Below are 14,539 nucleotides of genomic sequence, written 5' to 3'. Positions count from 1 at the left end.
GGCATTTCGCGCGACTTGCTGATATTATACGTTTAGCACGAATTACGTGGACGCGATGAAAAAAGGTAGACGACAACGCGACGCGACGGCGACGGCGACAGCCACGCTCGATTCCCGAAACTCCCGCCGGTGCGTATTTTTAGTTGTGCCGCGCGTGCGAGCTTGCGAGACTCGCACGCGATCGACCTCTTTCCCTACCGGCGGTTAATTCCTGTGTGTCTGCGAGCGGTACCTTCCTTCCTTCCTTCCTCCTTTCTCTCTTCCTTTTTGCGTGTCACAGCACGAACTGCGGAACTTAGGACCTATTACGCGTCGACAGAGTTTTATTTCGATTCAAAGCCTTCTCTCGAAAGCAACGAACACGTTTTAGCAAACGTCGGATCCATCTCTTATAAGTAATATATATTTTCTGTTTTCTTTTTTGCGGCTCTTTAACAATGTATGTTTATCAATTTTATCTAGTAGATGAAATATGCGACTCTTGTATTTTCAAATAATATAGTTTTAAACTAAAATAAACTAATATTGAAAAAAAAAAATTTATAGTAATAAAACGGATTCCCCACGAATTGCGATTGAAGAAATACGCTGTTCGTTTGTAACGGTACAACTCGGCAAGTTCCCTTTCGCTACAGTCGAGTTCAGGCTCGAATTTACTCCGCAAGAGTGTAAAAACATCGAGTAACGGCCGGTGCGTCGCTTCCCCGATGCGCTTCCGGTCTCCTCTCGCAGATTCTTATTACGACGTCGCTCGGGGGCGCCGTTTACGCGGAAGCGCTTCTTAATCCATTTCCTTTCTCAGACCCGAGGGACATATTTCTTTGCTGCTCTACAATTTTTAGTTAGTAAGACTTTAATTGTTTCAGAAATTAACAAATTGTTTTGCAAGATGGAAAGACTTTTTTGTCGCAGCGCGATATCTTCATTTACGATGGAGCCCCCCTAGAATTCGGTCGGAATTCCTTTACATTATAAATCGTCGCCTCTTACGCAGCTTCTGTTTCTTCGGCGCAACCCTTGCCTTTTCCCCTACAGCGTCGCTAAAGCGAAAATACGGCATGCGAGCGTGTATGTGCCCTCACCTTTTCTTCCGGTCCTTTGTCACGTGGTCATCGGGCAGGTACGCATCAGCTGATGCACGTGCGTGGGTGAACCTTATTGACTGACTGACTGACTGACTAACTGCTCGTCCCTTGGGCGATATACTGTCGCTCGACACGAACGATACCTATAGCGGTTATTATTATCGACTCCATCGTGCGTTGTGAGTTTCGTTTTTCCCCGGTTGATTTTTAAAATATGCATTTTTATATTATATAATAGCGTCACAATTGCATAACGCTTGCAAATCGAGAAAAGATTATATCATGTTTTTTTCTTTAACAAAAGAAGAATCTTAACGGTTTTTTTTTTTTCATATTAATAATGAAAAGTTTTTTCTATATGCAACGATTTATAATTGATTACAATAAGAGTCGAAAGTTGAAAACGGTAATGACCGGCCCGATCGAAGCGTGCATTAATAAAACAGGCCGCATCGCATCGCATTAAGGATGGCCCGTGAAAGCGTGACTTTTGTTCGCATTACGACGAACGAGGAAGGAATAGAGCGGGAGCTCCATTCATGTTGGTTCCACTTACGAGTAATTAATGTTACTTTTCGGAATATTCGCATAGCCTCCAATTTCTCTAATTTCGAAATACAGTTTATAAGTAAAACACACACTATTATTTCGTAAAATATATATAATACAACTTGAAAGTATTCCGACTCTTAAGATTTTGACTCTACTAGCGATATCTCTTAATGTCTCGCTCGCATATTCGATTTCTTTCTACAAGCTGACTGCATCGCGACTGTCGCAACTTGCCTATTGATGTCCTTCCGTGAGTCATCTATTTTTATTACGTTCTTTCATTCCTGGCCGTTTAGACACATAGGGACGGGTGTTCTCGGGATTAGGTAACACGTTTGCGCGACGGCTAGGGGGACGGTGGTGAAATTTTCGCGGCCGCCCTCGTGTCGAAAGGAGGAAGAGGAAACCGTGGATAACGAGCGACGACACCCTGCCGCCGACTACGATACATTTACATGTAGACCGTTCGCTCTCTCTCTCTCTCTCTCCCCTTTCCTCTAGCGCGACCGTCTTCCGCGATGATTAATACGCGCGTATATATACGCGCCCGCGCTCCGAGATTGCAGCTACGTCCTGTTGTACGTGAAGAAACGCGAGTCGACAGAGAAAGAGAGAGAAAGGAAGCGGAGACGAGAAGAAGAGAAGAGGCGAATCGCTGGATAGAGAGGACAGTCTGCGCGCGAGTCGGAGCGAGAGGCGACGAGACGAGAGAAGGGGAGTGAGAGAGTGAGAGAAAGAGATCGAAAGAGGAGCATACGCGGCCCGAGAAGAGGGACGACGAAGCGGGGTTCGGGCTGACGGCGGCGAAGAAGGGAAAAGAGAGGCGAGAGAAGGTGGAGGTATGCTGCGCAGCCGTGGGAACCGACTGCCGAGCGAGCGAGCAGCTCGCTCTCCTCTCCTTCTCTCGTTCTATCGCAGCGGCCGCCGCGCCTGCCGGCGGCTCTCGCTCTATCGTAGCGGCCGCGCCGCGCCTGTCGCCTCTCCCTCTGTCGTATTCGGTCGCCGCGCGACCTCTCGCTCTATCGTGTGCCATCGGCACACCGAGAGAGGACCTTCGATTCTTCTTCTCTCTTCTCTCGTCATCCCTCGCATTCGCAAGGAAAAGGATCGGACTAGAACGCATTTCCCTTTCTCCCTCCTCCCCTCGCGCCCGTTCGTCTTTATCGTCCTGTGGATTTCTCCTCCGCCTTCCGCGCGACCGCGCGTCGCGCTAGTCGTCGGCGGCAATCGCCGCTACCGGCGGTGCGCACACATACACACACCCGCCAAGGCGCATTGTTCTCGGCAGAGAACCGCGCCTTTTTTCGAACGCCCGGCTGCGATTCCTCGCCGATTTCATTCCGATCCACCGTAATAAATTAGCGGGACGATCACGGTGGCATTTGTCTTCCCGGCGATTTACTCTCTCCCTTTCTCTCTTTTGCTCCTGATTTGTTACTCTTACCACAAGAACGATCTTTTTTCTCTCATTTTCGTAAAGTACACGTCCCGCGTGTCTAAATTTTCGAGACGCGTCCTTGCCGCGAGAGAAAAAGGCGGTATAGCCCTGTGTTTCTCGTCTCGCTTCCGTCTACGCCTACTATGTTCTACCCTCGTGTTCGTCGCTTTTCGCCCTTCTCGCGTGTTCGAGGCCCTTGGACCGGTCTCGGACCACATCTCGCACATCTTCGGTATCCCGTCGTAAAAGGTGCACTACAACCTGCGCCTCTCTCCTTCTCCATTCGCTTCTTTTAGCAGAGACAAATTGCTCCCGCGTCCTTCAACCCTTTCGCGGCGAAGGGCGACCGCGTACCTGTACGGTGTACGTGCATATACCACGGACTCAATTTTACGTGAAGATATGCATATAGCAGGTTTAATAATATCAAATAATGCAAACGTTATTGTAAGCTTTTTATGTAAGCGTTATGCCTTTTTGCACAAAACTAAAATATTGCCTAACGAAAAAGTCGATTGATGAAATTTGAATGAATATATCCTTGATTTCATTATCGACCATATATTTAAATGTTAATTTATTATAACATTTATGTACTTGTTATTATAATCTTATCGCTGTATTTTTTTTATCTTTTCTTCGGCTTTAGTTTTATACGTTGAGATTATGTTTAAAACGAAAGGGAAGCTCGAGAGACGAAGGCAACGTAATACGGCGTTTGCATAAATTTCCTGCATGTGCGAGATGACATTCGCCACGGGATTACCGAGGCTCGTTTACGGGAAGTCGAGCGAAACACGGGAACTCGGGCGGGAATGGCGACGCCGGCGGATATAAACATTTATTATTCTCCGCGTGGCAACGACTAACGAGGTCGCGTATAATACCGCGAGCCGTTCTCTTTCTGTGTTTACTGTACATGCTCATGTGACGTTAAATAATTAAACGACGCATTATCATCACTACACAGACGTGTAACGTAGAGTATGTTGCGTACAGCACGTACGTGTATTACACGGTAACGCCATGTCTCATTGCGACTTGTGTGTTGTCGAAGTGACCGTAGTAGTACTTCGTGTGGTTTCTCGGCAACGGGAGAACATCATTACGGTATTTACGAGCTGTCGTTTCGAGTGTCACTACCTGGTATTCCTCAGCTTCCAAATTACGTCGCTAGGAATAGCCGTGTGTATACCCAAGTTTCCTGCGCTGTTTCCTTCCTGTTTCATCTGAGGATCTCTCGAGCGCTTTGGAACAGATTTCTCTTTAACCTATATAACTTTTGAATTGTAATTAAACAAATTTTATTTTGTTAATTAGAAGTTGTATATACAAAACAAAAAGATTTACGGTCTTAAATAAATTAATCAATAGCATGAGAACAATTTTTTTTCAAAAATCATTAGAGATTACGTGAATCGGAGAGATTAACGTGAGTTTAGCTAATCGATTGTGGCGCACTTACAAATTGCCTGTTGACATTCGTAAATAATTTACTTAGCGCAATCGATCGTAATTTCCACGTGTCGACGCACTTAGCACGCGCGCACGTGTATCTTAATGCGACGTGTGATTTACACTGAGGAAACATCATGTGGTTATGGAAGTTGACTCCCGTGGGGTTGCGATTCCCCTCGTGCCTGGACGATAACTCGAAAGAGGGTGATTTTTGCGCGTGTTGTTCCCCTTCCTGCCCTCTCTCGCGTCCTGTGGGTCCCCTCCCTCTCCCTTTACCAGTGACGCGTAACCGTTTCTCTTCACTCGTACTTGATGTGCACGCTCGTCGTTCTGTCGGCGGGCGGACGCGTGGCAACGCGGGGCAGGTGTGCACGTGACGCAGCATGCCGCAAAACGTTTAATTTGTTATTAACCCTTTCACCGCGGAAATATTTCCTCTAGCGTCACCGTTATATTTCGAAAGTGCTCGCGAGTCACGGTCGAAAAATATGAATGACGCATCTTTTCAATTATCCGCGGCATTAAACTTAATTACCAAACTGAATTACGAGCAATTATTAATTTTATGTGAAATTTTTTTCCCTCCTTTTACTTTCCAAAACGATTATTAATTATAATTATACGTGTTATTTATTGTTTTTATTCTGATCAAGGAACGCACGAGACTTACGTAGCTTTCTTTTTCTATTTACAGGGTACATTCTCGCTGATAGTGGAAGCTTTTCACGATGTGGACAACAGCACGGCCGGTGAGTGCATTTCCTCTTTTTTCTTTTATTCTGTTTTTAGATCACGCACGATTATACCGAATACGCGTGCGCGCTTGCGCTTGTAAAAATCTCGAAGAAAGATTATCATAAAATTAGTCCTGTAGACGTTGCGCACGTTTCTAAAACCACAAGAGAGAAGGCAAGAAGGTTGTCGGGGAGGGCATGTGTGGTCCAGCTGGCTCGTAAGAGAGACACGATGTCTCATGCAACGTGGACCAGTCGAGAAGGCACTTCCGGTCTCTGAGCATGACACTTACCAGAGACGTTGATTCCTTCGTTTTCTTCCTTCTCCTTCCTTCGTCAACTATCTCTTGATTCTCATCCCTTTAAAGTTCCCTCAAGATGAGAACCGGAAGAAGAAGAGAAAGGAAGGATAGATCGATTTTCGTACATCGTATTTAGTTATCAAGTTTTCCCCATTTGATTTATCAAATGATTAATTATCATTCCGAAATAAATTGCTTTTCCGCTTTTTGTTACGTCTTGTTATATGTATATAAAGAAGAATTATGTCATGTTTGTTCGAGCACTTCTTATCGTTAATTACATTGAAATTAATTTCTTTAGCATAAACGTTATTTCCAATTTTACGTGATAGGTCGTAAATGTACGTGGCAAATCTTACGTCGAGATCGGCCGTTGTTCCGCGAACAATCGTCGCGTTTTCATTGTTCTATTCAGCCTCTATTGCCGCTGGTCGTTCCTCGTTTGTAACCGCGCGTTATTACGGCAACGCGTCTCCGTTGTGTCATAGCGTTGTGTCGTCGACCAGGAGGTTGCGGGAGAGAGGAAAGTGAGAGCAAGGAGAGGAGAGACGGCGGATACCGGGTGGCAGTGACGGCGACGGCACTAGTGTTTCCTTCCTGTGTAACCGTAGTACACTCATCTTCCATCGCGCTGGAAGTAACTTGACACCGAGTATATACGGGCGTATCCAACGTGCCTAGCTTATAGACACCATCAATTGTTCTTAAATTTAACATTTGGATATTTTTTCAATGAAAACATAATCTCGATAAACAAATGCTCGAAGAGATTTGTGAGGAAGAAACGAAAATCCGGAATATGTTAATATTGGTCCGACTTAATTGGCATTTATTCCAATTTTCAATGTAACAATTTCATGTAGAGTCTTGTTGGAGGCGGATGTTACAACGTGTAACATCCGCGCACCAAGCGAAACTCGCGAGTGCGTACGGTTTTCTGTACGCACTCACGCGCAGGTAGCACACGCATCCGCTTCACTTTATTCACTCTCGAGACCGGCTTTAAAAACGGGGTAAGAAGAGCGAGACCGCTTAATTTCTTCCTCGAGAAGTCCCGTGGGGCCCCTCCGGTAATTAGAATCGGCCGACGGGAGAGAGCGGAAGCTGCATACGCGCGGCGCGGCGGCCGCGCGCCCTCATGCGTGTCACACGCACACGCGTGCACTGCCGCGTCGCGCCGTCGCTCCTCGTATCACCTATGCCACTACTGCCGTCGTCGTCGTCGTCGTCGTCGCCGGCGCGGCTTCGGCCAATTAACCGAATTTAACTGTTTCGGCGCCACGCGGCGCGTACTTTATTCGATCTCGCGCTTATTTATCTATTCATCTCTCTCTCTGTCTCTCTCATATGCTTTCTCTGGACGAGGAAGTAACTGCTCGAAGCGCGCAAACGAGTTTACGGATACAAAGTTCATAAGAGTACAAAACTGAATTCATTGTTGGGTCGAGAAAGCTCAGAAGTTACGCGGGAAATTTCGCTTCAAAGAACTCTAATAAACATGCCCGAGATTACCGTATGTGTTCTCATACGTGCTAATAAAACTCTCATTAATACGGAGACCAGGCTAATCTCTCGTGCCATCCTGTATATCTGGGTACAACATAGATCGAACATGTATTTCCTTATACATGTATATGATTATACATATATTTGTCCGTTAAAATAAGTAAAGATGCGAGTAAATGATTCAATGTATATTTATCTAAAAAAAATATTTAAAAAGTAATATGTTTTCCTTGATATATGTATATTGTATTTCTTCTTCTGCATTGTGTTATCGAAACTACTCCATTTTTTACGATAACTACATGTATTTCACGTTGAACGAGGAAACGTTAAGCTATCGCTATGAGTTTTCTGTCTGACACGAGTATTAACGTTCGCAATACAGGCGGGACAAATATGTATCTTTTCCAATTTCTGAATTTTATCGTCAATATACCGCTTATGTATATTTACATATATACCTTGTACGTATCTGCTTTTCGGTACCTGGGATTGTTTTCTTGGTGCGCTGATGTTGTATAAGTTATTGACGTATCAAAATCTGTTTCAGTTTATTATTTTTCGTACATTTGTCGTTTTATGTTGAACATTGAATTATGTATTATTAGATTGCAATACAAGGAAAAAAAATGGTTTACAGCCAACGCGCACGCGCATGCACACATACAAACACAAATTATATTCTCGAAATCTTCATAAAATTCTTTAAATTAGCATAACTCGATTATTCCATTAGGAATATTAAGTCTGATAACATAAAATTGAAATAAAGAAAAAGAAAAAAATAATTTATGGACGTGTCTGAGACTAATTTGGATGCTGAAAGGTTAATATACTACGGTAGTGTCTACACCAATATCCATGATGGGTCGCCAAACATCGTGTCCCGGATATATACCTATCCCCGGGGCCTTTATCGCAGATACACCGCTTACATTGTGCTTCGTCTACCGTGCTGCTGCTCCGGGCACAATATAATACTCACAACGCACCGGCGAAACGAGCCCTTTATTGCCGCGTTGCTCGGATGCTGCTTCCTTTCTCAGGCGAACACCACTACCTCCTCCTCCTCCTCCTGTTCTAACCGCCGCCCCCGCTGGCGTTCTCGCCTCCTTCCCTTTCGGGCGTCCCTCTTCCTCCTTTTAGCTGCCCATCACGCACACACGCATACCCATTATCCGCGTTGCGTTGCGTTACGTTGCGTATACGTGTCACGCCGCCGGTGCACGCGTCGCGTCGCTGCACCTGCGCTCGGAGTTGCATTCGCTCCACGCGTCGCGTGTCACGAAAATTTCGTGGGAATCCCATTCGCTGCCGCTAATTATCGCCGCGACGTTTTCTCAAGGACGATCGTAGTCGCGGGAGAGGAGATAAGATCGCGTTCTTAATCCTGTTACAGAGCTCATTCCTTGTATTACAGACTCGATATCGAATTGCTCGTTAATATCTTTGTGAATTACCTTTCGAACGGTATATTTCTTGCATGTAGCATAAATTAAAAAGAACCATTCACACGCGTAAAATGTTCCAACTAAAAATAAGAGACTTTAAATAAATATCGGATGGTCTTAAAGTCTCCTTTTTTTTTATTCCGGTCTAATTTTATTCCCGCCAATGCGACGTTATTTATAAATCTCGGCGGGGCAAGGTGGTGTCGCGCACGAACGATTACACGTGTCGATGAGAGAGCGCTCGACGTGCCGATCGATCGGTCCCTCGTGTGTCGAGCGCGCACATGAAGTGGCATTATTGTACGCGAACCAGTTTCCTTTGTCGCTAATGACGACGTTCACCGACATCCGCCTGTTCCGTGTGCTCGGTCGTTGCTCGTTTTGGTAAAGGCCGATCGGATTACTACTCTTCCTTTCCTTCATTCATCCGCCGTAGCGCCAGCGGGGAAAAGGAGGAAGATTCTTCCCTCTTTTTCTCCTTCTCTCTCTCGCGCGCCATTCGTTTGTCCGTTCATTCGCGGTGAACCAACAAGCGCTATTATGAAGCGTTATGGGATAACGCGCGTGGTAAAGAATTAAATGGAGATCGCGATATCCAGCCGAGGTACTGTTAAACGCTTCTTTAACGCACGCATTTGAGGAAACGGTACGTTCCTACGATTCGTAATATCGCCGTCGGTTCGTTAACTACAAGGTGGACGTTCCGGAACCGTCGATGTGTATCTCCATGAAGAATCGTATATTGTCTGGAGCTACTTCTTACGGAAAAAAAATTTGAACAGACTAACATCAAACATCGTTTTCGCTTCTGATTTTTTCGGTGTCAAGAGACAATTCTCGAATTCAGACTACCAGTTTATTTAAGATTGATTGATAACTGAGAAATCTTGTTTTATAAGATAATTAAGTCGCCGAAATCTACCAATTTCTTTCAGCCAAGAATTAATTCTGAATTTATCGAAAAATTATAATTTGTATAGATAAAATGTCTCTCTCGTGTAATGTATGCCATTTGTTTCCGTTGCGCCGACTGAATGTGTCCGGGACGCATTGGACAGACTGACACTCGACTTGAGAGTATCCTATTCATTCCCAATTGATATAGCGCGTTAGCTCTTCGCGATGCGTACGCATGCACATATACACGTACAATATGAGCGAAAGGAACTCCAACAGTGGTCGTGGTTCCACACGTGACTTACGTCACCATCGATTGTCAACCGCTTTTTCCTGGCCGGTCTCTCGTGCTTTCTCTCTCTCTCTCTCTCCCTCTCTCCCCCCTCCTCTCTTTCCACAAACAGAACACCGTTGTACGCCGCGACTCGCTCGCTGCACATCGCCCGATGCACTCAGGAGAGCGCACCTGCCTTCTTTCATGATAATAATGACGGTGATAATTGGTCGCCTTCCTTGCGCACTCCACGTGTCAACCGGCGAAAGAGAGAAAGAAAGAAAAGATCGTCGAGCTACGCCTTGAGAAAGTCAATGAAAAATAATAAATCCATTTTCTTAAAATCTTGATTATTATTAATCCGTAATATGATTTAATTTTCACGAGATTTTTTGGTAAATTAAAATTTATTTTTTTATGTTACCTGAGATTATATTTATTTATTAGTTAGAATATATTTAGAAAATGATTGGAGCTACATTGGAATTGTCGAAATTTTGTGTGACCGATAGGTTGACTACCTGCTAAACTTCAGTGGGGGCGGAGCCGGCGGCGTTTCGGAAGTTAATCCGCCGCGTTCGGGTTTTTACGATCCATTTTGCTAAATAATCGGCGCGTCGTTTTTTCGCGCACAGAAACAGCGCGGCGGAGGCAAAACGCCGCTGGCTACGTGCCAGTTCTTTCTCCTTCTTTCTCTCGGGGGCTATACTTCTTCGGCAGCCGCTCGTTTCTGAATGAACAATAGAAAATGTCGGCTACGCGCCGGCGCTGCGCGTCGTTAATGAATACCTTGAATCGGCCTGGCCTCGAGCACGCCGGGTGTTTACCGGGTGTATACGTGCGCGGACGGTGGTCAAGTAGAAACGAGCGGCAGCGATCTCTCGTGGCATAGCGAATGTCCATCCTAATACGTCCGGAGGAAACAGCAGCAGGAAGTTGTAACTTTGGCCCGATACACGGGCCGGTAGCGCGCAACGTAATCACCTTCCAGCGAATGTAAACGTGGATTAATTTTTTCCGCGCATCTTCGCGAATACTGACTACGCATCGGAACGTCAACTTCTATCCCCTTGCGCGTGCATCTTGCACATTCGTGTCCTAAAAGCATTTGTTAGATTTTAGAATATGTAAAAAAAATATAACAAATATTTCCTAAATATGTACTGTTTAATGAAGATGTTGCTGATAAGGATAATTATAAATTCTTGTTAGAACTGAATATAAAATGCGGAAACGTCAATGTAATATTGCATTTGGGACATTGCATTGCTAATTAGTTAATCAATTCGTCCCTGTAGAAATATACATCTTTACAAAGCTTTATGAACCGATTCATTCTTGATTATGTATTGCTCCGCACATTTCGAGTAACGGAGCTCTCTCTCTCTCGAGATCGAACGTGAAACAGTGTGGCGTACGAAGATCGGCGTTTTCGGAACTCATAACAGCATCACCTGGGAAGATAGTCCAGTAAACTACCTCTCCCTCTTTTTACGCACACACACACACACACATACACATCCTCCCCTATTTCTCTCTCTTTCTTTCATTCCCGACTCCCGTTTCGCCGACAGCCACTTCCCTTCTGGGAAGAGAGGCTGATCTGACTCCCTCCTTAAGTATCCTCGGGCACGCCATCGGCGAAAACCTTCGTCCTTTTGTTCCCTCCTCGCTCTTTCTTTTCCTCGCTCATTCGTTTCTTCACTCCTTCTTTCTTCTTGATGCGCACAATGAACAGAGAGAGAATGTGTGTGTGTGTGTGTTCACAGTGGCGTGTGATCGAAGGGTCCCTCTCATTGTCAGCAAATTGCGTTATCAGGTGATAGCAATATCAATTGAATATGACTTTTCAAATTACAGAAATTTCTCAGTTCACAACATGAAAATTTATATTGATAAGCGAGTATATACTTCAATTCCACAGTTACTATTAGGAATTGTTTCGCTAATAATAAGTATATATATATATATAAGATATTTTATTAATAAAGGAGTAAATTATAAAAATTAAAATTAATTTTTGTACTTGAGCTTTAATAATCGCATTTCTAATCACGTTTAACTTTACTAATTTTGGAAAATATCGATCATCGAATTTTTCTTCTATAATAATGATGGAAGCATTAATTATGAAAAAATTATGAACTGTCGTTGCTCAAGTTATCGTCTAAATCCGTCAGTGATAATTTTTGAACAATATCTTCGAACCATTTAGATTCGATCTTGCCTCTTCACGGCTACGCTAGTGATCTTCACTATACATACGATAGATCGTAGTAGAGAATCGATGGGCCCGATATACGCTACCGCTTCGACTGTGCGCCTCGCACGGTCACACGCGCGTGCACCGAAAACCGGTGCCGTGAGATGCAGGTTTTTCGGTAGGGCACCTGATCGTAGCCCCGGATCCTAATCTGTCGGGCTATTACGATAATACGCCCTGGTGTAAGGAAAGTTGTAGTCTCCGCTCGTTCGTTCGCTCATCCGTTCGTTTACACGAAAGTAAAGACACCGGACGAGAGGACGAACCAGAGGCGAAGACGAGAATGAAATGAGAGAGAAAGAGAGATAACGAAAGAGGGTAAAAGACAAGGAAAAGAAGAGAGAGGAAGGACGCCTCTTTCCCAGAGCCACAACGTGGTATACTCGCTTACTCTCTTTGTGCCGGATGCGTGCCGCCGACAGAGTAGCAATAGCGGACGAACGTCCGGTTTGCCCCCCCCCCCCCCTCTCTCTCTGCTTCTCTCCCTGAGGCCGATGCACTTCGATCGCATCATTGGGTGCAGCGGTGCACCTCGTCGCTCTGCCCCAGTACTGGTCGCGTCTACTAATTACTGTCACATCACGTCTCATTGTTGCCCGGTGCGACCGCACCGTTAATTTGGCGATTAACATTTTTTTTTATCGACGCATTCGATATATCTATATGATAATCACAGCGATATAATAGTTTTAAATTGACATATAGAAAATATTATATATACGCGTATAATGTTTTACTTTGTGACTTAAGATACAATATAAGATTACCATAAAGAAATTCGAATAGGTTGACATCGAAGTCAATGAACAAAGTCAGTTAAATGAAACATGGTCTTTTGGTTTTTCAGAGAGTGTACTGATCATGCGGCTGACCACCCAAAAGTGGCTGGACGTCGGACCGGAATGGACCGTGGACAATTACATGAGTGCCCACTCGAAAATAGAGTACGAATATAGGGTGACTTGCAATCCAACTTATTACGGCAAGGGTTGCGAGGACTTGTGCCGGCCAAGGGATGACGGCTTCGGCCACTATAGCTGCAGCCCGAGCGGCGAGCGCGTTTGTCTCACTGGTTGGAAGGGCGACTATTGCAACACCCGTAAGCACATTACATTCATATAAGCGCACCGTATTTTAGCGCGTCCTGACCGCTAATTTATTTTCGCGTTCTCTATCACGACTGCACGCGCGCATCATCAGACATTGATCTGTCATCTTTCTCAGTTTGATATAATAACTGTATAAACCAGGGTTAAAGAACTACTCTTATAAGTAAGGACTAATAACTAATGATGAATGAATCGTGATGCGATATTATAAGTCATTAGAGAATTAGCAAAGACTATGGCTGCTTGTTCTACGTTCTCTCGACGCAGTCTCGCATTTCTTCCAAGGATTTTGCGAGGTACGCGGTTATTAACAGGCAACCTTACTGCCTCCGCGATCCCTACCGACGTCGAATATGCACGCTACCTCGGTAAACGACGATACTCTCGCGAATCGCCCGGTGCGACTCGCCGAACCGTTCCTATCCTCTCTCGCTCTCTCGCTCTCCGCGTTCTTTCAAAGCTCGGCATCTCTGCCCGGCGCGAAGGAGAGGCCCGGTACAGTCGGTGGTGGTGCGCTGCAGCGCGGCGCAATCGAGACTCCGAAGCGTGCAGCAGCTTCCCACGCTTGGCTCGCGCGTGTGCGAGTATCTCCTTCTCTCTTTCTCTCTCCCACTCCCTCCTCCGTCCGAGCTCTCTTTCTTTACTCTTCTCCGTCCCGCAGCCTGACTGCAGCATCCCTCTCTTTTTCACTCTCGCGTACCTGCGAGAGCCGACCGCGACCTAATCCGTGTGCACGTGTAATGATCCGAGATTGTGTGAACGAAGGAGGTGAGGGGGCAAAATCTGCCTTCGTGTGTGGCTCTGTCTTTCTCTCTCTCTCTTTCGATCTTTCTCTCATTCTTCGCTCTTTCATTCTCTCCTTCCGTCGAGTCGGATGGAACGGTCGTGTCTGTTACCGGAGTCACAGTCGTCGATGTCGGAGCTCCTGGCCTCCGATGCGTACAGGTTCGTACCCGCACCTGGTATCCGACTGCGTCTGACCTGTACGTACAAAGGTGGTTTTATTCACAAGAGGAAGGGACTCCGGTAGTTTTAGTCCTCATTCAAAGAATCCGAGACTCGTTTTCAGATTGTGTCGAATTGACAAAAGCTGGACGTTGCTTTCCGACCCGCCGAATGTCGTTGAATAATGTCTTCAAATTTCGCGAAGAATGCGAGGAAAAATTCGTGAAAAAGGCACAATTATTTTGTTTCATATTATATACTAGAACTGAAATTTACATAACTTAAACTTAAATTATTGGGATGGAATCATTACATGATTCCAAAATCCGTTTTAAAATAATATGTAACTTATATTTTTGTATTTTACATGATAGATAATGTGAGTATTATAAGCGTGTTTTTTTATATATCTTTTTATGTGTTTTTAAGAATACGCATAAAAAAATACCTGTTTGAATGTCGAAGGTTAACGATATTCAATTTACGGGATTAATATATGAAGCGATTAATGTCTCCGCTTGGACC

The 14,539-nt window shown here is 44.9% G+C and overlaps 1 protein-coding gene across 1 annotated transcript in view; it reads left to right on the top strand.

Annotated features, from left to right (window-relative positions):
* Window positions 1-14,539, top strand: part of LOC105448144 (neurogenic locus protein delta) — a 41,887-nt gene that overhangs the window by 11,652 nt on the left and 15,696 nt on the right. The window contains exons 3-4 of the mRNA XM_011686529.1: window positions 5,228-5,282; window positions 12,808-13,059. Coding sequence (XP_011684831.1) covers window positions 5,228-5,282; window positions 12,808-13,059 — 307 coding nt within the window. The remainder of the gene's footprint in view (window positions 1-5,227; window positions 5,283-12,807; window positions 13,060-14,539) is intronic.

Source organism: Wasmannia auropunctata, unplaced genomic scaffold (genome assembly GCF_000956235.1).
Source record: "Wasmannia auropunctata unplaced genomic scaffold, wasmannia.A_1.0 LD336088.1, whole genome shotgun sequence".
Lineage (NCBI taxonomy): Eukaryota > Metazoa > Arthropoda > Insecta > Hymenoptera > Formicidae > Wasmannia > Wasmannia auropunctata.
This window is presented reverse-complemented; position numbering and strand designations above follow the sequence as displayed.